General features: G+C 35.6%; 1 protein-coding gene across 4 annotated transcripts in view; it reads right to left on the reverse strand.

Moving 5' to 3' along the window:
* Positions 1-882: 882 nt before the first annotated feature.
* Positions 883-24,642, reverse strand: part of LOC107678525 (MAP/microtubule affinity-regulating kinase 3-like) — a 30,538-nt gene continuing 6,778 nt past the window's right edge. The window contains exons 4-19 of one of the 4 annotated variants that reach the window (XM_016473799.1): positions 21,437-21,485; positions 19,781-19,846; positions 19,610-19,680; positions 18,179-18,235; positions 17,797-18,033; positions 17,603-17,722; positions 13,921-14,020; positions 11,077-11,189; positions 10,166-10,316; positions 9,781-9,983; positions 9,156-9,259; positions 8,640-8,879; positions 8,419-8,445; positions 6,387-6,496; positions 4,719-4,763; positions 1,406-1,580 (exon numbers count right to left, since the gene is read on the reverse strand). In XM_016473799.1, coding sequence (XP_016329285.1) covers positions 1,492-1,580; positions 4,719-4,763; positions 6,387-6,496; positions 8,419-8,445; positions 8,640-8,879; positions 9,156-9,259; positions 9,781-9,983; positions 10,166-10,316; positions 11,077-11,189; positions 13,921-14,020; positions 17,603-17,722; positions 17,797-18,033; positions 18,179-18,235; positions 19,610-19,680; positions 19,781-19,846; positions 21,437-21,485 — 1,782 coding nt within the window. In that variant the 3' untranslated portion in view covers positions 1,406-1,491. Of the gene's footprint in view, positions 1,581-4,718; positions 4,764-6,386; positions 6,497-8,418; positions 8,446-8,639; positions 8,880-9,155; positions 9,260-9,780; positions 9,984-10,165; positions 10,317-11,076; positions 11,190-13,920; positions 14,021-17,602; positions 17,723-17,796; positions 18,034-18,178; positions 18,236-19,609; positions 19,681-19,780; positions 19,847-21,436; positions 21,486-24,642 lie in introns of all 4 variants that reach the window. The other 3 variants (XM_016473795.1, XM_016473796.1, XM_016473797.1) reach the window with 3 other exon arrangements.

Genomic DNA, 24,642 nt, shown 5'->3' on the forward strand with positions numbered 1-24,642 from the left:
AAGCAACACAACGGCTTTCAACATTGATAATAAGAAATGTTTCTTGAGCAGCAAATCAGCATATTAGAACTATTTTGAAGGATAATGTGACACTGAAGACTGGAGTGGCGATGCTGAAAATTCAGCTTTACCATCAGGAATAAATTACATTTGAAAATAAATTAAAGTAGTAAACAATTATTTTAAATTGCACTTATTTCACAATATTGCTGTTTTTACTGTATTTTTGATCAAATAAATGCAGCCTTGGTGAACATAATACTTCTTTCAAAAAATACTAAAGTCATACTGACCCCAAAGCTTTGAACCTCCTACCAGTTTCTTTGTATAAAGCTCTCCAAGTTGTTGAGCTGCAGTCCGAAAAAACAGATTAGATGAAAAAGAGGCAATACAAATGTTGAGATAATTTTGTAGCTATATTAGATCTCTGCAATGAACACTGTGACAAGTTACAGATAGTTTACTGGAATCTGTGGTGAGTCTTATAAGTGAAAGAGATTACAAGATGCCCTCTTGGTTTCAGAGAACTCCAACAAAACAGTATGAAAATGTGTACTTGCCACATAAAGTACATTATTTACACAAAAAATACATTTGAGTGGGCAAAAGTGAAATAAATTATAAAACATCTAAATGTTGCTCTTAATAACATTCAAACAGTGAAACTGAGCTCAAATCAGGTTTACTGCAGCCGCTTTCACAGACGAGCACCCTCAATACATCGAGGCGCAGTCAATTTTCAAAAAGCAACTCAAGATTCGGGCGAAACCCTTTACACAAGAGCCACCCAAAACACACAATACTTAAAACCACCACAGAATAGTGCCTGTTAAAAAGCTAAAACAAAACGAAACCCCACAAATCTCCATCTAGTGTCCATTGCCTCAATGATCAGCCTCGACTCATCTGTCTGAAATGATGGCGATGGCAATGAGTCCCTCTGAACATTCTCAGAGCATCATACAATCGTAACACTGAAAAGTTCTTTTTACCGCATTAACCGACTTGCACGATAATACGATAACTGTGTGACCGATGTTAAGAAATTATTGCTTTAAGCAAAGTTAAAGTATATACATTTTTTCAAATACATCTAAGTGGTTTATTGAGGAAAAAAAAAAATCTTCGGAAACTGCTACTTTATGATTGTACAGCTTAATTTGTTTGTTTATATTGAAACGAACCATTTCATAAATTCCATGTAGTTAGATTAAAGATATATTCATAGCTTGAGTTCGCCTGCAACTTTGGAAGCAATGTTCTTAAAAGCGATGGAGTTGCCAGATATCCTCTTAAAACGGACACCATTAAGTGAGAGCCGGGGCAGTTTGCAAACCTCCATCTCCCATTGGACGAGGCTGTCGGTGCGGCTGTCCCCGTGGGCACAGAGAAGCAGAAAGCATTCGCGCTGCTGGTGACTGCAGCTGTTGGCGTCCAGAACTTTGCGGATCTCATTTATGATGTCGGCTGGCTCCATGGTGCTGGTGGTGTTCATACTCCAGGTGAAACGGAGAGAGCGGGGTTTCCCGTCTTTTCCATCTTTCCCTTCATCTTTCTGCTGATCCCCAGATACATGGCGACTGCCAGGCGGAGCGGGACAGGAATGGAAAGAGAGAAAGGCAAGGTTAAGGCAACAGATGGAGAAGAACGTTTCTAATATTGAGGTTACTTATTCACTAAGACTTGATCACAAAGGTAGTGAAGAATCAGTGCAGCAGCTGCATGCATGGGTTATCATCACACATGGGAATTAATGCCAATCAAATGCATAGCAGACTAGGGCATGCACACAAGCAACTCACTTCTAATGCCATAAAATATGAAATAGGGCTCGGTGAGTATTCTGTTATTATTTTCAATATACACTAAAAGTTTGGGATTGATAATATTTTTCCAATTAAAAAAAAAAAATCTTTTATGCTCACTAAGTCAGCATCTATTTGATTACAAATACAATAAAAACAGTAACATTTTGAAATATTACAATTTAAAATAAAATTAATATTATTAAATACTAATATATTCTAAGATGTAATTTATTCCTGTGATGCAAAGCTCAAAGTGTTGATGCTAGATTATTTTTTTATTTTTATTTTTTTTGATGAAAAGAAAGTTTAAAAGAACAGTATTTATTTGCAATAGAAATCTTTGGTAAAATTTTAAATGTCTTTGACACTTAATCAATTTAATGCATCCTTGCTAAATAAATATATATTTTTTTTTAATAAAAAAAATTACTGACTCTAAACTTTTGAACAGTAGACCTTATCTTAGTATCCAAGTATTTTTAAATCAGGGCTCCAGACCAAAAAAAGAAAAAAGAAAAAAAGTAAGTAATAAGACATAAAATAGGTGCCAAATTATATTTTTAAGTGCCACAAAATAAACATGTTTTATTTATTTCTTTTTTTTTGAACACCTTAACATTTCAGTCATAATGTCATGTGTTTATGTCTCCCCTCCTTTTACAGCATCAGCATTTTAATCCATCTTGTAGACATCCTGGGAACTAAGGTTCACTTAAAGAGAGAACTAAACGTCTTTTCCAACATGAAAAATATATACAGTCACAAAGAATTGTTTAATACACAGAATCTGTGCCAATATCACAGACCACAACTATGTAAGCATCACTTGCCCCTTGAGTGTAGTTTGGGCTCCTCCTCAATGCATCCTATAAATGCTGTCATATGTTTTGCACACATCCAGTCTGTTTTTCTTCATTAGTAACACGCAATTATATAGGATGTGTTGAATTTTACCTTTAGCTCTTTGCATTCTTTCTTATCATGTAGACAACAGGCTGAATAAAAATATTAGTATGCATTATAGTGCACATATTTAGCAAAATGCTCCTCTTTAAAGTTATTTTTCTAGCTGACTGATGAGCTTATGGACACCGAATGGTTATTCTGAAGTAAATGTATTTTTACGTGGCATTGTTTACAAGCTTTACACGTTTTCCAGTTTGAACCACTGAATGAGCGTTTACATGAGACATTTCATTAAGTTGCACTGTAGGCTCTCTTATAATATACCTTTTGATGTCTATTCATGTTTATTTCATACAGTAGTAAAGAGAAAGATATGATGGGTTCACGTGCCGCATGTTTAAATTTCGTTATGAATTTGGCAGAAATTTAAAGCTGATACTTTGTTAATTAAAAGGCAACAAATCACAAAGCTTATTGTGTTTATTGGACGGCAAGTGCGCTACAAATAATATGAAGTTCAAGCATTAACAGAACAGCATACAGACTAAAGATCTTGATAACAAGAAGCCATATTAGTATCAATTATATAGGAGAATCATCAACGATTTTGTTAATATCCACACAGCTGACGGCTTTACCTGTTGTAGTTTGTTCACAAAATTGATACTGCTTTTCTGCACTTTTACTTTGCACGTCTCCGTCATTTTCGATCTCTCTCAAGCTGCCAGAACTGGAGCTGCTTTTAGCAGGTGTGCCGTCAGCGCTGGTGTTCGGCAGAGATGAGGACTGTTTTTTCCACTAAATCTTTGATGCGCATCGTCTCCGTTTATTACGTCAACATAACAAAAGATGTGATCTCAAAACAATCAGGAAAAAAGGCACGAGTCATAACATGTAAATTTATATAGACGCCAGTGGCGATCTCAGCAAAAATATCACTCGCAAATTAATATTTTTGGATGAGACCATTTTAGTCGCAGTCTGGAGCCCTGAAATAATAGTTCAACATTTCCAAATCAGAAGAATCACTATTAAAAATCAACAGCAAGCATGTTTTAATGCAGAATGTTTTAAGAAAGAATTAAGATTCTTTTAGATTTTGATCTTTTGGTGGAAATCTAATGAAACTGTTTATCACCTAAATGAATTTTAGTTATATGCAATTTAATATTAAATTTAGTAATAAACTAAAATATTTACTAAAATATTTTAATATAATTTTTTTTTTTAAAAGTCACATTGCCACTTTTATTCAAAGACGCTATTACCAAATATTTATTAACACTCGAAAAAGCAATTACTACTAGTCTAATGATGCTCTCTAGTCAGATAAAGTATATTAAAATAATTTTTATAAAACGGATAGTTCCGGTCCTTGATTCTGATTGGCTGAGCCACGTTCGAAGCTGTTGTAAATTACACTACAAACATACACCTTTGTTTACGTTTGTCGGTTGCTCGGCAACCACAACGGATTCTGAGAAACTACATTGTTTGGGGGAAGAATACTGTTTTTATTAATATCATTACACTTTATTTGCTCTGTTTTATTTTGTGAAACCTTACTACGTATATGGAATAACCGTTTTATAAAAGCAATAAGCCCTGTGAAGCCGTGGTTTACAGTGAATTTATAACAGCTTTATAACGGCGCTTCGCGTCGTGCCTAACAACGCCCCTTAGCTGTTATAAATTCACTGTAAACCACGGCTTCTTGGGGCTTATTGCTTTATGCTACTCAGTGTTACATAATGTCAAATAACCAGCTAAATCAATATGAACATACTGTAAATAATCAATATTTAACATCACCCAGCCCTAATGTAAATGGAAGGGAAAAACGCACATCACTCAAACATTCAACATGAATAAAGCAGACTAACACTACACTAACACACACTCTGATCTCTCATACAGTGCAAGACGGAAAATATACGTCCACAACACACGAAAATAATCAACCAGGAGAGGAAGTAAGGGTTTCCACAGTCACTGACACCTCACCTTGAGCCCTCAAATCTCCCGCTTCTCTCAAACTCGGTTGAGACTCTTTTATTGTTTATTTGTTGGAAGGTTAGAGATCACAATGGAGCGAAAAAGGAATGGACAGAGAGAGAGAGAGGGAAAAGGAAATCATTTTTAGTCATTTTAGAGCAAATCACTACACACACAATGAGATAGATAGATAGATAGAGAGAGAGAGACTGAATGAGAGAGCAAAAAAAAACAAAGACGTAAGCAAAAAGTTAACCCCCACAAAGACTTGGCGTCATCAGTATGCTGGATCAGACAAACACAAAAACAGCTTATACGAGACTCTTACGATCAACTTAGACACCTGAATATGTACGGTAGTTTGTCACCATGCACTCATTTGAACTGCCATGCTGCTTCCTCCAAAGAACAATGTACATCTAGAAGTTCACTGAAAGAGTGCATCATGGGTAAAAGTCTATTCTGAGCGCTGGATGCTGACATCAGACGCATATACAGATATAGAGGACGTGTCTATACATACAGTATATACTGTGCTCTTCGCATGCGAGAGGGTGCGTGTCGTAGTGCGTTTATGGATAAGCCTTTCACTCTCCATTAAACACAATGTGAAGTTGTAGCTGTTGTTTGTGCGTTTAAACGAGCCCTTACTCTAGACACTCTTCATCTGCGAATTCCTACAACTGCCTATAGCCAGAGCTGCTGAATCTGCAAGAAAAGAGCAGTTCAAAGCCGATAAAAAGAAAGAAATTAAACTGGTGGACGCAGGTCAAACAAATAGCCATTACAGAGCCACATGTTTAGAGACAGGGTTCCCACTCTTTCTGACCAATGAATTTACAGGAATCATTCAAATCCACTAATGATGACTGATTCAACTGATTCAGACACAGTTGGACTGATTTATTGGCAAGAAGAGTTTCAGATGTGTTCACATCAATTCAATATGCCATAAAATATGTTTTTGCATAAAATGTAAATATATATATATATATATACACTGAACAAAATTATAAACGCAACACTTTTGTTTTTGCCCCCATTTTTCATGAGCTGACCTCAAAGATCTAAGACTTTTTCTATGTACACAAAAGGCCTATTTCTCTCAAATATTGTCCACAAATCTGTCTAATAGAATATATATAAAATGCATAGAATTTAATTTATATAATTAAATTACTTTTTTATTTTACACTTTAACAGTAAGGTCTCATTAAATAACATTAACTAACATTAACCAACAATGAGCAATACATTTGTTACCATATTTATCAATCTTTGTTAACTGTTCATTGTTAGTTCATCAGATTATCTAAATAATAACTAAATGGGTCAATTAAATAATATAACAGATACAACATCTGATTTTAACAATGTTTTAAAACATTTTGAAATCAACATTAACTAAGATGAATAAATGTTTAAGTATTTTTCATTGTTAGTTCTTGTTAACTAATGCAAAGTGGAACCTTATTGTAAACATATTCATTCATACATTTATAATAAAAATTATATTCACATTTCCAGTCCTGAAAAACGTGATTTTAAAATTTCCTGCTATTTCCATGTTTTCCATAGCCGTGGGAACCCCGTAGTGTGGTGGAAAGGGAAGAGGCTGGAGGAGAGGGGGATGAAAAAGAAAGAGGAAGACTGTAAACGAGTGGAGCGCAGACTTACTAAGAGTCTTTGCCGCAGGGTTGGAGGGGACTGTGAGGGTGGGGGGCACAGAGGGGGCAGCCGGCCCTGATTTGACAGCAGACTGCCGTTTGCTCGGGTCAAGAGTGACCCTGGGGGAGGAAGGCAGACAGAGAAAGAGATAAAGGGAGGGAGGAAGAGAAGGAAACACAGGGGAAGAGAGGGATAGATTGAGACAGTTTCAACATTAATAGAGCATTTCGTACTGTCAGAGGTTTATTAAAGAAAGTGTGTGATCTGTTCACAAATCTGATGACGTGAAGGTGATTCCTGAAGGTCGCTCAACATGGAGTCTGCTGCAGCTTACAGTGCGCTTTACTTCAAACCCAGCCCATGAGCCACAACAGACTCCTCCCACCAAAAACCCTTCTTTAGGACGTGTCCATATCCTCTTATAGACTCAGGATAGCTGCGACATAGGCCTCCAGAGTGCATAAACTATATATTATATTACAGTACAGTTCAAAGGTTGAGGATTTGTAAGGATGCATTAAATTGATAAAAAGTGACAGTAAAGAATTTTACAATGTTACAAAAGATTTCCATTTCAAATAAACACTGTTCTTTTGAACCTTCCATTTAAACGATCCTGAAATATTATATATAGCAGCGCTGCTGTTTTCAGCATTGATAATAATAAGTGTTTTTTGAGCATCAAATCAGCATATTAGAATGATTTCTGAAGGATCATGTGACACTGAAGACTGGAATAATGATGCTGAAAATTCAGCTTTACCATCAAAGGAATAAATTACATTTTAAAATGTATTAAAATGTAAATAGAAAACAGTTATTTTAAATTGTAATAATATTTCACAATATTACCGTTTTTACTGTATTTTTGAACAAATAAATGCAGCCTTGGTGACTTTTTTCAAAAACATTTAAAAAAAATCTGAATTATTCCAAACTTTTGAACATTACGGTGTATATAAATCTGGTAAAAATGACACTACCCATGAACCTGAAGAGAGATCCCCCAATCAGAGATGAACCAAATCACTTTTGCCAGAGAAACAAAAACTGAGCTCAATAGTAGCCACTCGCATTAAGTGACTTATTTAAGTCTCCCTATAGTCTCAAGCTAAGCAAATATTTTGCTACAACCTTCAAAAATATTGTATTTTATACTCGGCACTTAAAACTGCAGATTTGATTTCTGCATTCATTTTAGATTTGATGGGATGAGTAGTTTATTCATACACAGTCTTGTACCTTTGGTCATCATTGAAATCTAAGCAGCACTGGTTTCTAGAACCAGAAGGACCTGAATATTTTTTTAACCACCAGATGGCAGTGCGGGTCTATTATGTCTAAACCACCCATTACTAATAGGAGAAATCTTCCAAATTTTGGAATTTTCTATTTTAAATCATTTCATAATAATTTTCAATCATTTCAAATCTGTATTCATTGTAAATCAGAAATGAAACAGAAATATTTAGCAACATCATACAAGTCTTTACAGTCAATTTAAGGTCTCCTTTCTGAAAAAAATTTATTAATTTCTTCAAATAATAATTAAAAATTATAAATATTACTGACCCCAAACTTTTGGATGGTATTGCAAATCAATACCTGTTTTACAATGGGAGAGAAGAAGAAAAAAAAAACTTTTGTCCAGGAATCACGCAGAGCTATTGCAGATGAATGCTAAACTGACCTCTCTACACACTGTTCAGTTGTGACAACACCGAAGCCCTTGTGGAATCAGTTGAATGACTCAAATGAAGTGTTTTTGCAATGCCAGATTAAGTCATACACATTGTTTTGCTCAATCAGCTTGTGCCATGCAAACATTTTGATTAGTAGCAATCAGTTAAAGAACGGTAGATTGATTTGATCTGATCACACTAGATGCAGGCAGCGTTTTAAAGCATGCTGTAATCAACCACTGAGAGAGCATTAAACTCCAAATCACTGCAATCAAATCACTATGGGTTAGTGCGTCAGCCCCTGGACTCCTCTCATTACGTTAAAGACAGATTTACACCCCATGAACTCAGTGTCCTACCTTTTGGAAAACCTGAATGACATATTTCTACAACACAAGAATGAAAAAAAGGATAGACATTACAAAGATGGACAAAATAAACCATTTCTAAAGAACCCTTAGGAAAAAACACAAATAAATGAAGGAGGAGGTCAGGAAACCGGAAGGAAGAGTCAGGCCTAAATCGTATGGCAGTGGCACTGTAAAACCCGATGCGTTTATGTATGTGAATGTGCATTTACCTGCGTGTGAGTTTGGAGGTCAGCTTGGTGAGCAGGTTGTTGGCGTTACCACGGCTGCGCTGCTGCGTAGGCGAGGCGGGTGGGCCGTTGTAGGTGGCTGTGCGACGATCTCTCAGCTGTCCGTGGAAGGTGCTGCGGCTCGCGGAGCCTCGTGAGAAACGTGTTTTATCAGGTGTGGCAGCAGTGCTGATGCTGTGAGTGGAGGCACCCGGGTCCCGTGAGCCAGGAGACAACGTCACACTACAGACAGAGACAAAGTCAGGCTTGGTTTCACTAATTATGTGTTCCTGTAACTCAACTGGTAAAGCAAGGCGCTAGGAACAGCTTCAATACACATAAATAGAATACACCCTTAATGTAATGTAAGTGGCTGTGAAGTGGCAAACTGCATAAATGACTGTAAAATATTAGGGTACAAAGTTTCAAAAAAGGCCTGCACACTATGAAGATGAAAAAAAAGACATATCAAGTACATATTAAGTACATCAATCAAGACACAGGAAGGGCAACCTGTACCTGTTCTCTTTCCCATTAGGAATGACAGAAAGGCGGTCTGTGTCGTTTCTCTCAGTGCACACGTACGTGTTTCTCCTTGACATGCCTCCTGATCCAGAGTTATTCTATGTGACAAGAGGAAAACTCCATTATCATGGGAACTACCGTGCAAAAGTTTGGGGTCGGAGAGATTTTTTAATGTCTCTTATGTCCACCAAGGCTGCATTTTTTGATAACAAATACAGAAAAAAATAATAATGTTGTGGAATATTATTACAATTTAAAAAAACTGTTTTCTATTTGATTATATTTTAAAATGTACTTTATTCCTGTGATGGCAAAGCTGAATTTTCAGCATCATTACTCCAGTCTTCATTGTCACTTGATCCTTCAGAAATCATTCTAATATGCTGATTAGCTGCTCAAGAAACATTTCTTCTAATTAGTATTAATGTTCAAAATAGTAGAACTGCTTCATATTCCCGTGGAAATCATTAAACATTTTTTTCAGGATTCTTTGATGAAAAGAAAATTTAAACACACACACACACACATATATATATATAGAATAGTGTATATATACATACACACACATTGTCAGTATTCACACTGTAGAAAATGAGAGAAACAGCAAGGGTGAACTCACATTAGGTGTGATGGAGTTTCCTCTCTTCCGGTCAAGTATTTCTGTTTTGTTGGGGTTGTTGGCATTACCCAGGAGTGGGCTGGGGGGACTGTGAGTGGGCGGCTTACGTGCTGTTACCCCGCCTTCCTGCTTGACGTCACCATCAGCTGTGACAGGAATCGTCCTCTTGGAGTTACTCAATGCCGAGTTAGCGACCACACCAACTGTGAAAGAGACATTCAGGAGATTTTCTCAGCCAATATTCATATATGTGATTAATTTAATTAGTTAATAGGCATATCATGTAATTAAGCAGATGAGAATTTTTAGTCAATTGATAGTCTGTGCATATATGCACATTTTGGATCCAAAAAGCTAATGTTTGACTCTGTAAAGAAAACGTCACCTTGTTCACTATGGCGTCTGGATTTTCTGGATTCACTGGAGGAGACGCTTCTCTGGACCTTCAGGTGCGATGGTGATTGGCCGTTCATCTCACTGGTGGGTCTGGTCTTCGCCACAGAGAGATTACTATTGGAGCTGGATTCACTGACCTCCTACAAACACACAAAATCAGCAAGTCACATTTGTAGTACAGACCATAATATCAGTTGTAAGTAACCACTCTTCATTAGCAGCTCACCTCATTGGTCTTCCTTCCCAGCAGCAGGTATATGGCTGTGATCTCGTCATAGTTCATTTTGGACAAAGACTCTTGGATCTTTTCTCTGGAGAAGCCCATTCCTACTATCACATCTGGAGAATGACACACAGAAAGAATTCAGATCAATTTTAGAGTCTCCTTCCAGTTTAGATCTTTACACAGTACGTTTTTTGTTACTATTACTATTATTATTGCTCATACTTAGGTTTAGGGTTTATGGGAGCACACAAGTAATCCCAAACTATTTGTAGCAAGAACATAAATTATATCTACAATGACGGCTGCTGTCTAATTAGTATTAATGTTCAAAATAGTAGAACTGCTTCATATTCCCGTGGAAATCATTAAACATTTTTTTCAGGATTCTTTGATGAAAAGAAAATTTAAAAGAATTAGAAATCTTTTGTAGCATTATAAATGTCTTTACTTTCACTTTTGATTATTTTTAATGCAGCATTGCAGAATAAACGTATTACATTCTTAAAAAAAAAAAAAAATTCTCCTGGACTGAACAGAATAGGGTGTATGTATATGTAGATTACTATTGGAGCTGGATTCACTGACCTCCTACAAACACACAAAATCAGCAAGTCACATTTGTAGTACAGACCATAATATCAGTTGTAAGTAACCACTCTTCATTAGCAGCTCACCTCATTGGTCTTCCTTCCCAGCAGCAGGTATATGGCTGTGATCTCGTCATAGTTCATTTTGGACAAAGACTCTTGGATCTTTTCTCTGGAGAAGCCCATTCCTACTATCACATCTGGAGAATGACACACAGAAAGAATTCAGATCAATTTTAGAGTCTCCTTCCAGTTTAGATCTTTACACAGTACGTTTTTTGTTACTATTACTATTATTATTGCTCATACTTAGGTTTAGGGTTTATGGGAGCACACAAGTAATCCCAAACTATTTGTAGCAAGAACATAAATTATATCTACAATGACGGCTGCTGTCTACCAAATCAGACACTAATGGAAGACTATCACATCTGAGTCTTTTAGAGATTCAGGATAATTAAACACGCAACATGTTAGCATAATCGTATCACACATCACCCCCTCAGTTGCTATGCAGACACTATAAACCAGTAGGTCTATACCCAGAGATAAATCCAGTTTATTTGTAAGATTGTTACTGAGTCATCTGCTCCTCCTACACATGCTAACAATACACAGATCCATCCTGTAGCCACCCATTCACTGTTCCTTAAAAGAGAATGCGCTGTACCTTCCGTTTTCAACTGAAATAACATTTGTTAGGTAACACTTTACAACAAGGATCTGTACATTAAGATTAGTTACTGCAATGGCTAACATGCACACGATTTTATAGCATTTACTAATACTGGATAATGGTCATTTTACATACACTACCATTCAAACATTTAGTTCAGTATGCTTTTTTGTTTTTATTTTTAAAATACTACTCAGCAAGGATGCTTTAAATTAATCAAAAGTGACAGTAAAGACATTTTACAGACTTCTAAAGATTTCTATGTTTTCAACATTGATAATAATAAGAAATGTTTCTTAAACACCAACTCAGCATATTAGAATGACAGAAAGACTGGAGTAATGAATGCTGAAAATTCAGCTTTGCATCACAGAAATAAATTACATTTGAAAATTTATTCAAACTGAAATTGCAATATAACTTTTGAACTACTAATACATTTTAAACATTAAGTCCATTAGTTAATGGAAAACGAACATAATTAATGAATAATAGACCATTTATGTATTCACATTAACCTTAATTCATAAATGCTGTAATATTAATAATAATGTTCCTGTGGCTCAGTGGTATAGCATTGCGTTAGCAGCGCAAAAGGTTGTGGGTTCGATTCCCAGGGAACACACATACTGGTAAAAAATGTATAGCCTGAATGCACTGCAAGTTGCTTTGGATAAAACGTCTGCTAAATGCATAAATTATTATTAAATGATAAATTAAATATAATAAAAATGGTGTTTGTTAGTTCATGATAACTAATGCATTAACTAATGCAGTAGCACTTGACTGTCCTGTTCTGCATATACATATGAGCTTATAGTACATAGAATAAATGGGAAAAAACTAGGAACTAACCGTGAACCTAACCTTAACCCATGTTAAGTCCATTTAATTACCTTAAATTACTCAGTACTTTCTTGGGTATATACACTGTAATTACACAGTAATTAAATTACACAGTACACATATTGTAAAATAAAGTGCAACCACTAATGTTAATAAATTGAATCTCACTGTAAAGTGTCAATTATTTATTTATTTTTCAATTATTATTTATTGCTTGATATTACAAACTGGTGTTTCTTACCATATTGTTTTAATGCATTATCTTAATTATGAACACACTGGTTTGTAGTGCAAACAGTTTTAACGTTTACTGCACTTGTTCTTCTCGTTATTTCTCTACAGCGTCTAATGAACCGGATGTCTTGCACATTCACAGAAAACAGCGTACTTATGCGTTGAAAAATAAGGTGGATAAAATAGACGGGAATTGTTTGTTATTCATTTTGGATAAAAGAATCTGTCAAAAGCATAAATGTAAATGTAACTGAATGTAATGAGCCAGTATTTTATGAACGCAAAAGTCGAAAAGCTTAAACCGAAGAACCCAGACGCACCAGTTTATCTAGCAACTAAATAAACAACAAAAAAACATGGATGCTTAGGAGTTTTCAAGAGGGCATCTACATGTTGAGGCAATGGAAGTGCCAGTCGGATGTTGTGTGATGGAAAGCTCTCTATTAATGCATGTTCCAGAGTGAAACAAGATGGAAAGATATATTTCATGAGCCTGAATGAAGCCTTCTCCTTTCACTCAGATCTGACTTTAATGGGCTCATGGGAATCCACATGTTGGTTGACTTAAGTGCTTTCCTTCAAAGAGCCAAAGCTCCCCATTTCACCTCCTCTCCATACACACATACACAAGGGCCTCTGTGAGCTGCCAGGCTCCAGCATGCTCCTCTCAACGTGAGGCTTCTCTCAAAGTGGGGGTGGGAGGCTAGACGAGCGCAGTCACCATGTATTCTGGCTTCCACATTCAAGTGTTCTTGTTTCTGCAGATTCCTCAATAAGTAACCAGGTGTGCGCTCATGTGTATGTGTGGTTATGCTGGCAGGTGTATGTACGCAGCTGCGGATCGTTTGCAGATAAGCATGCAAGGCTGGGGTGCATCGCATTGCCTCGTGCACCTGTGAGCTACCGCATGTGATCATATCACATTGCGACACGGGAGATCCTCGCTGAGATCGAGCAAGAGAGGGAGGAGTAGACATCTGAGAAGTCAGCTGCTGGGTATTACGCAATACCGCACACTAACAAGTGTGCCCTCTATGCCCTCATTCCATTGTCTCTGGATGCTTTCTCTCAGTGTTGTAGTAAGAGTGCAGATATAAATATAAATTTTCCTCAGCTTGCTCTAATAGAAGATAGAAGGTGGCAAATGAACTAACTGCAGTGTAGTTTCCTCTTACCTATTCTCTTCTGGTCAGAGATGTCGGCCTCTGGCTCAAGGAAGGGTTTGAGTTCATCGTCATCAAAGCCAGCATTGATCCAGCGTTCCTTCATGATTTGCTGAAGGAGAAAGATCAGAAACATCACCTTCAGCCTGAGATTTACTGCAATGGCAGACCGACACCATTTCTAGGGCTGAGCGATATAGCTAGAAATTTCTCAATATTTTTCAGCCTTTGGTAGTCAGTATATCTAGATATGTATGTATTTGCTCTCAGAGTAATTTTTATCAGACCATTTTTATTGACCAAAAAATAAAATAAAAATAAAATACAACAAAAAAATTTAACTAATTGGATTACAAATGTTTAAAATAAAAAAAACTGAGTAAATATTATTACAGAACAATATTTTTTTCATTTACACTGCCATTCAATTTTTTAAATGTTTTTGAAAGAAGTATTTTATGCTTACCAAGGTTGCATTTATTTGATCAAAATTAGTAATACTGTGAAATATTATTACAATTTATATTTTAAAATTACATTTATTTCTGTGATGTCAAAGCTAATTTCTCATTATAAATGATCGATATTTATATCGTTATATGTGTCTTTACTGTCACTTTTTACCAATTAAAAGCATCCATGCTGAATAAAAGAATGAATTTCCTCAAAATAAAATAAATTACTGACCCCAAACTTTTGAATGGTAGTGAATATAATTGCTCAGAAACAGCTTAAAAGGGTAATTTTAACAGAGGATCATTGTAACCAAAAAGGAAAAAACAAAAACAAACAAACAAACAAAGAAAGACTGAAGCCTATTAGATTATAAATGTTTAAAGAATAAAGTAAAATACAGTAAATCTGTACCTTAAAAATTTACATTTGATAAATGAACAAAAATATTTTATAATTCTCACTTATATGACACCATTATAACTAGTGGTCGACCGATATATCGCCATATCGCCATCTAAATATCGGCATCAGCCGATAAGTTTTCCTGTTTGGCCGATGCGTTTGAGGCGGGACTTTTATTTTGACGGCGCTGAGAACAGCAGCTCCTGGGCACACAGTGCTCACATTCTCCTTGTTCGCTGTCGTCGTTAACAGTAGAGCCCGACCGATATATCGTTTTGCCGATATTATCGGCCGATATGAGCCTGTCACCGATATATCGGTATCGGCGAATATGCCGCCGATATGAACATTTTTTTTACAGAATATATAACGCAGATAAAATGCTTGAAATGGTGTAATTATTTAGTTTGTCCAGCAGAGCGCGCTCCATTGTTTGCTACTGGCGACCTGGATGAAACGCTTTAAAGCTTAAGTCTATGGAAAACCATTGAAACTTTGAACGGCCATATCTCCGTAATGGCGCGGCGAATCCGCACCAAATTCGGGGGATCCCTTCAGCAACGAGAAACCCTCTCGAACACGGATCGAGTGTACGTCTAGAGGCCCGCTTTCGAATGAGACCACCCCCGCGTTGATAGCCCCCGGAGTTCGAGAGTTACGGGTGGTTAAAAGGGTCATATGATGCTATTTTAAAGATCATTATTTTGTGTATTTGGTGTAACAGAATATGTTGACATGCTTTAATGTTCAAAAAACACATTATTTTTCAAATACTGTACATTATTGTAGGTCCTCTATGCCCCGCCTCTCTCAAACGCGTTGTTTTCAGCAAAGCCCCCTCCTTTGACAAGCGCAGTCTGCTCTGATTGGCCAGCTGACCCAGTACATTGTGATTGGCTGAACACCACAAGCACGCGTCGGAAATGTAACGCCCCTTACCATAATCGCAGCTTCAGCTTTCAAAGTAAATATCAAGACAGTTAATAATGTCGTTAGTTTTACCATCAGTTCAAGCCCGAAAGGGCAACAGAGTCGCGTGACAGACACAGTGATGATGCAATACACAAGCGCGGTTAAGACAGCTGACGTGCTATGATTTCTGACAGGCAGTTCACTCAATAATGATAATAATCATTACAACAGCTCTGTTTTAAAACATTTATTATAACATTCACACAGTGTTCAAATTAGGAGCTGTAATATTTTCTAATGTTTTAATATTTATATTGTATTTATTTACAGAGGTATATTATGTCACACTTCACACTTCTCTAGTAAGTTTCATCTGTGTGTGAAGACTAGTGCAAATCCGTGAATGAATGTTGCGAAGTGAAAAACTTAAACGGAATAAAGTTGAATGGAATTGAATTGAATTAAAGTTGAATAAACTTCAACTTTACTGTTCAGTGCACTGATGTCAGACTCATTTTGGATAATAAAGTTTATTGTTAAATTGTTAAATGCCCTGCCTCCATTACGTATCTCTGTCACGTCATTATAAGTGTTTGATCACATTTGAGTGATCATTGCAAAAAATGTGTTTTATTTATATATATATAAATAAAACTTGATTGGCTTGATTGGCAAAACATTGATTGGCTCTTCATCTATATTCATATTCTGTTTATGTATATACTGTATTCTATATATAGTACCAGTCAAATGTTTGGACACACGAATGGGAAAGTGTCCAAACTTTTGACTGGTACTGTACTATAATATACACAAAGAATATCAGCCGATATATCGATATCGGCCTTTTTTTAACTCCCTAATATCGGTATCGGCCCCAAAAAACCCACATCGGTCGGGCTCTAGTTAACAGTTCTGTCTAAATACGGATAGAAGTCTGTCTAATAATCAGATAGAACGGTTAAACAAAGGAATTAAAATGTATACAAAAAGTCTTATAACGATTGCTTTTATATTATTAGTAATAGAAAGACAAACATTATAATACTTTTTTGTTTGACGTCAGCATTCAGCAAATACGCATTTATATCATTTAAACAAATCTTTGAATGTCTAATAAACATCCAATTTCAAAAACCTTGCAAACTTAGTCGGATCCAGTTGTGAGATCTTGTGAAGTGTGCATGTGTATCCTGCATGATCGCATGTTCTCTGCGTGACGGTCGGTCCGTGCGAATTGAATGCTGACAGGTGAAGAGTTTAGCTTCACTGGAGATGCGCGATCGACAAACTTTAAACTCGTGATTTTAAATTATGCTGCGCTTTATGCATTTGCCCACTGCCATATTCATGTCATTTTCACTGTGTGCTGTAAATGAGTGTTACCTTGGCTTTATTTGAAAAAAATATGATTAATGCACACAAACAAAGTATGTTTATTTAACACATTCATTTTTTTTTATCAATTTTCAAATGATTTCAAATTTCTTAAATATTAATTAAAATAAATAAAATCATTTCGGCTTTATATCATATCATATCACACATGATACGCACTGTAAGTCGCTTTGGATAAAAGCGTCTGCTAAATGCATAAATTTAATTTAATTTAAATGTAATTTAATTTAATATCAGTCATTGGCCACCCTGCTTTCCAAGATATCGGCATCGGCTGTCAAAAAAACAATTATCGGTCAACCACTAATTATAACTTTCATATACTTTCATATATCAATATACTTTCACTGAAACAATTAATAGATGAAAAACATTTTCACTGAATATTTCTGAGCAATGACTGCTTAATTTTATACAAAACGTGCTATGAAAAATGTCTATTAAAAGATCGAAAAAGAAGGCACAACCAACCAGAAAAGAGGTGAAGACAGACAGATAGAAGATGGCTAGAGACGGAGAGACTAACCTCTAACGTTCCTCTTTTGGCTGGGTTTAGGACCAGGAATCTCTTGAGAAGGCTCTCACAATCAGTGGACATGTAAAAAGGGATCCTATATTTACCACGTAACACACGTTCACGCAGTTCCTGTGGAAAACACACAGCAGTAAATATACAGTGACGCGCACAAACACATAAACATCGATAAAGTGAAGATGAACCTTGAGATTCTGTCCATCGAAGGGCAGGGAGCCGCTGACCAGCGTATAGAGTATGACGCCCAAACTCCACACGTCCACCTCCGGCCCGTCGTACTTCTTACCCTGAAAGAGCTCGGGGGCAGCGTAAGGGGGGCTGCCGCAGAACGTGTCCAGCTTATTTCCCACCATGAACTCGTTACTGAAGCCAAAGTCAGCTATCTTAATGTTCATATCAGCATCTAGCAGCAGGTTTTCAGCCTGGAGAAACACACAGATCACTTTTAGCTTCTTTTCCTCTTGTTTGTTTTTTCCATACATGTGCACTTTAATACAATCATACATGTCATATCCCTGTTGAAATAGTTTTTGCACAAATCGAGAAAACAAAACTATAACTTCTTACCTTCAGGTCTCGGTGAACAATGTGTTTTTGGTGACAATACTGCACAGCTGACACAATCTGTACAAAACAAGTACATTGAAAATATCAATTCAATCAGTTGTTTTACCTTTAAAAATGATTTAAACAACTAATAACCTTGTTTTGATAAGCAGGGAAAAACATTAAAATGAGAATATTGCAGAAGGATCATGTCAAAAAGAGGCTTCATGGTAATGCCATTTTTTATGTTATTATAATTTTTTTCTTTATATGTGCAGAGACAACCTGATTTGTTGGTTGATTTTGACGGTGAGTAAATGACAATTTTTATAACATTATAAAGTACAATTCAAAATTTTGGGGTTAGTAAGAATTTTAAAAGAAATTAATACTTTTATTCAGCAAGGACGTATTAAATTGATCAAAAGTCACCATAAAAAATGTATAAAGATTTCTATATCAAATACATGCTGTTTCTCTAACTTTCTATTAATCAAAGAATCCTAAAAAAAAAAATAATTTTTTTAATTACATTTTAAAATATATAAAAATAGGATAGAGTTATCTTGAATTGTAAAAATATTTTACAATATTAATGTTTTTATTGTATTTTTGATCAAATAAATGCAGCCTTGGTGAGCAGAAGACTTATTTCAAACAGATTAAAACTTTCCAACTCCAAACTTTTCTGTGCACTAATACATTGTAATTATTTTTTTTAGCCCACTAGCACCACTGTCGCTAACACCCAAAAAAAAAAAAATGCACAGAATTTACACACTTCTCCTACACACTAACCTAAATCGACCATTTGTACTGGCAAAACTGTAACTTCTTTAGCTATTGATTGAATATATATATATATTTTTTTAAATCAACGTGGAAACTTTATTGACACTTGCATCCAATCAGTCGTAATGACACATAGATATTACCAAATAAATTTCAGAAAAAGGACATTGGTCCAGGTCAAGCATTGGTCCAGGTGTTGACTCACATTAATAGCTTTTTTCCAAAATTCAATGGTTTGCATTGATTGGCTCTTCTGTTTCACAGATTTGGCCAGACTCAACCCTGCTGATAATGACTAACCGCTCTATCCCCAGTTAAAGTATGACGCAACACAAAACATGCTCTAAGAGCAGAGAATACGGCACAGTTGAGCACAACATTACTTTTACTGCATTCCTACTTACTGTCAGTGTCTTCGGTCTCTCCACATCTTAGTGCAGTGACATTATTGAGTAACCTCACATAACCTACTTGTGTTAAAGGGCTCTTGTCAGATTTAATGTAATAACAGTCAAGACATGTGGGTTTAGTGGGCTGGGGTCATTACTGGACACAACAGCCTTAGATGAGGCTGATGAACTCATTTAAACTCACACCGAGTAGAAAACTAATCACAGTGCGTGTCTAACATGTCGACAGAAAACAGTAAGAGAACTGCACCTGTCTAAATTTAGCTCTGGCCTCTTTCTCTTTCATCCTCCCATGAGCCACTAGATAGTCAAACACCTCACCTGCATGAGACACAGAGCACAGAGGTCAGAGATAAACACTCAGGAAAGACAAGGGTGCAAAATGAAACTTTCTCTCTCTCTCTCACACACACACACTTACCTCCGCTGGCATATTCCATCACAAGAAACAGTGTTTTCTCAGTCTCTATCACCTCAAACAGTTTGACTATAAAGAGAGAGACAGGCAATTATAAAGAAGAGAGAAATAATAAACAGAAAGGCAAAGGAAAAAGAAGTTTCTTTAAGGTCAAATCAGGTACAGATCTTGAGATATTTAAGTATGTCTAATGCTAAATTATTGGTGTTTAAAGAAAATAAAAAAGTATATACATATATGCTAAATATACACACACATATATATATATATATATATATATGTATATATGTATATATGTATATAGAACTCAAGAGTTAAACTGTGTCAGAAAAATTCATCTTGATAATTTCAGATAACACTTAAGTGAAACATGGTCAGGTCAAAGTGTCTGAATATTTTTTGGTCCCAAATTTGTATCAGTTTTACTGGTAGTCCACTGAATGAAGAATTTTTGAGTATAATATGTCACAGTTGACTTTATTTTGCTATCCTCACTTACATAAATGAACTATAGCGTCCTGCACCCACTAGTAAAAAAATATAAAAAATTATATCTGGTGTCTGAATAATTTTTGGTTTGACTGTATATTAGAAAATGTTGCCTAGGCAAATAAATGAAATCACATAGGTTTAAGTTGAAGTACCACAATTACTCAATCTGAAAAAATAAATTTAAGCTAAACAAATATTTTAAAAAATGACAATCAGATAAATGACTAAAACTAAAATTATAATAGTATTTAAATAATACTATAACACTGTGATTTAAATAACAAGCAAATTAATATGGCAATCATTCAATATATACATCAAAACACAATGATAATATCAACTGTGACCATCACTGTTCCATAATAGCACAATGATTTTTGTATGAGAGGTTTCATCACCTGCCTCGCTCTCATGAGCTTTATTTTTCCATCTCTTTGGAAATCATTTCTTATTCATAAACCCTCCTCTGTACATTTAAAAGCATGTTCCACATCTTCCCATTTAGTTTAATGTCTGTCTGTCGTGAAACACCATGCAGCTCTCTCTCTCTCATGCTCTACCACCGACAGTGTGTCTAAATATAGGCTAGTGATACACAAAGCCCCTCTGTGTGAAGACATGACGACGTGTCTGCCTCTGATAATCATTATGCTGTTTGCAGACAGGAACTGACAACAAATGTGGGAGAATCAATTAAACTAAAGAAGAAGAACATGATCTAAGCCACTACTTATGGGCTGTTGTACTGATTCAAAAAAGGGGGGAAAGTAGAAACAAGTGTGTCCATGTGTGTGTTTCAGTGTTCTTTTGGTATCATTTACATATTATTATAGTTAATACAATAACTATAATAATAATAAATTGAATTCGTTTTTATTTTTAAATTTTCATTTTAAAATTTTAGTTTGAGTCATTTTGTTATGTTTTTGTCATTTTTATTTTAGTTCTATTTAGTTTTAATTTATTTTATTTCAGTTTTAGTCATTTAAGTACTTCAACTTAAACATTTTTTTTTTCAGTTAGCGGCCAAATGCAACATTTTTCATTTTCATTTAGTTTTTCACCTAATATTAATACTTTATTTCATTGCATTAATACAATTTTATTTATTTTTTCCAAAAATGTATTTAGTTAACAACACTGGTGTGTGCATATAAACATGCTTACCAATATTTGGGTGGTTTAAATTCTTCATGATTGTGACTTCTCTGGAAAGCTGTTGAAGAGAAGATCATAATTAATTGTAACCAACATGTCACAATGAATTGTTAAACAAAAGCTTAGCACCATCTTTCAGCATTAACATGAAACAGGAAGCTAAATACAGCTGGACTGTGTCATTGTCATAGTGAACAGAGTGCTTCCTTTTCAGTGGAAACTAGCGTCAAGTGCTATTCATTATTGATCTCTAAAAAAAAAAAAAGGCTGAATCCTCCCCTCTCAATGGAATGGAAGAGTCATGCATCTTTAATAGCGCTATAGTAAGCAGACTGTGTTCCTGAGCTGTTAGCACATACTGTTTTCCTCGTCCCACTCTCACAAGTGTAGCTGTGGCTTCGGAGATGGTGCAAAAGACGCGGTGCGATTTTGGACCGCAGGGAAACACTTTCAGTACATTATAAACCCAATCCAATTCTCACCACACTACATTCTGTGAGTTATACCAAACTCGTAACCTTTTTTTCAACTATCAAACACTGAGGCCACTGCAGAACTCATATATTCAAGAACAACATGTACATTTCGATACGAACGCAGATATCACCATACTTCCCCAGTTGATTAATCATTGTACTGTACAATTTTTTTTTTTTTTTACAAGTTTAAATATGCATTATCTAATTAAATGTGCACAAACTTGCATACATTTCCAGAATAGAAACCTGAACATTGAATAAAAGCAGGTTCAAAATTCCTGTTTGAATTTGTTTATATACTAGAGGTAAAAGTTTTTACTGAGGGGATCTTAGATATCTCTTTTTATCATTCCATAAATCAGAAAATACTGTCAAAACAGACAGAAAAACGATGTTTTAAGGAATAAAATGTTATTTAAATTAGACAAATGTTATATGAACAGAGCCCTCTGTAAAAAAAATCTTCAGAAATTCTAGATAGGAATAAAACTGTAAAGTTTGGTGAATGTAAGTGGAGATTTCTGGCTCAGTGCATGAGGAAAAAAAAATAAGCAGATGTCATTGTTACAGTAACACATTTTCAATGGATGTCTATAGGCAAGCTATGCCCAAGGGTTCCCAAGCAGAAATGTGCTCATGTTTTTGTACAAGGGCTTAGACTCCCAGTTAAACGTTTGAGGTCAGTAAGTAAATTATTATTATTATTCAGAAGAAATACATTTTTATTCAGCAAGGATGCATTTAAATGATTACAAGTGACAGCAAAGATTTTTATAATGTTACAAAAGATTTATATTTCAAATAAATGCTGTTCCTTTGAACTTTCATATTCAAAGAAAGTTCAGCTTTGCCAACACAGCAATAAATTAAATTTTCAAATATATTAACATTTCTTTTAAATTGTTCTATATAAATTGTAATAATACTTCACAATATTATTGTTTTTCTGATCAAATACATGCAATTCTTTCAAAAATCTTACTGACCCCAAACTTTTGAATAGTAGTGCATAAGTACAAAGCCACACAGGGTTTCAATGCACATGATTCATAGAGATCAGTGTTTTGAATCAGTTCATTGAAACAGACCGTTTAAACTGACTGACATTCATGAATCAAACTAACACCGTTTTTGCGATTTTTGCTAAGTACAAGTACAATGCCAGCAAAATAATTGTGAAAATATCATAAATATTCAGTATCACAATATCAGCCCTAATACTCATGCAAGTAATATTTTCAAAGTCCCATGATCACTGCTCTCTGAATACAGCAAACTGCTGATGATAAGAGACAAAAAAATAAGGGGGAGGGAGAAAGATAGGAGGGGAAAACTTTCCAAGCTGCAAATCAATAGTGAATTGTCTCTGTACTATCAGCCTAAAAGTTTGGTGAAGCACAGAGGTCTGGGAAAGGCCGGATAAGACTCTGTGTCTATTGATTTATACTAGCACAACTTAAATTATGCCATTATGTTCTTATGTTCTCGGGAGTTTGTTTTTAGGCAGAGGCACTGTCAAAATGTCTGAATCAATCAACTCCTGATTAAAGACATTCAGATCTGTTGATTAAGATAAGATCAATGCTTTCTTAAAACATTTAAGATAAAACGGGGGAATATCATAAAAGCCATACATAAAGGGGGTCCAAACATTTTTCATTTCATGTTATACTATTTTATTCCAGTTTCAAATGAATTCAAATTAATTTCTGATTTATATTTTCACATAATTGTCTCAAATTTTTCTAAAGATTTTCTTCTTTTTCTCTCAGCTCTCACACTCTCTCTCCCTTTGGTGCACCATCTTAACGCCTCTGTGATGACTAAAGAACACCAGTCCACAGCAGAACATCTCACTTCAGTCGAGGAACCAGACCTAGTGTGGAGCTCAAACACCCACGCACAATTACACAACCTCCAACTCACAACAACACACATGCACAATCATGAGGACACGTGCTAGAGTAACACAACCTGGAAATTCCTAAAAACATCATTTGCATTGCTGACTGCTGAAGCAGTGGAGCTGCATGCAGTGAAGATAGAAACAGACTGAAACAGAAATAAGTGGCACATACCTAAGATGGTGATATAATTTCCACTCACCTCCACGCTTTTCAGAAACAGTGTTATTAAAGGGGTCATATGACATTGCTAAAAAGAACATTATTTTGTGTATTTGGTGTAATGAAATGTGTTTATGCGGTTTAAGGTTCAAAAAACACATTTTCCACATACTGTACATTATTGTTTCTCCTCTATGCCCCGCCTTTCTGAAACACGTCGATTTTTACAAAGCTCATCGGTCTGAAAAGTGAGGTGTGCTCTGATTGGCCAGCTATCCAGTGCGTTGTGATTGGCTGAATACCTCAAGCGTGAGACGGAAATGTTACGCCCCTACCATACTGTGATGATGCCCTGTCCGGCCGGAGCGATGAGACAAAAACATTAAAACCCATTATAAACGAGGCATTTGTTGCATCCAGTGGGCACATAATTACTGATTATAATGACTTGTACTGTCTTTTTACGCATTGCGGTGCGTAACACGCTGCGTAAACATAAAACCATGTCTGCATTTGTGATCGGAACAACGACAAACAAGCCCTACTCTACACTGCTCAAAACTCGCGTTTAAATCGTCAGTGGCAAATTCTTTAAATATAAAAACGTACTTACAGTCTGTGAGTCAGAACAGCCGGCATTGTAGTCTACTCTCCCAGGATCAGGAAACAG

This window comes from Sinocyclocheilus anshuiensis, unplaced genomic scaffold (genome assembly GCF_001515605.1).
Source record: "Sinocyclocheilus anshuiensis isolate Anshui unplaced genomic scaffold, SAMN03320099.WGS_v1.1 scaffold536, whole genome shotgun sequence".
NCBI lineage: Eukaryota > Metazoa > Chordata > Actinopteri > Cypriniformes > Cyprinidae > Sinocyclocheilus > Sinocyclocheilus anshuiensis.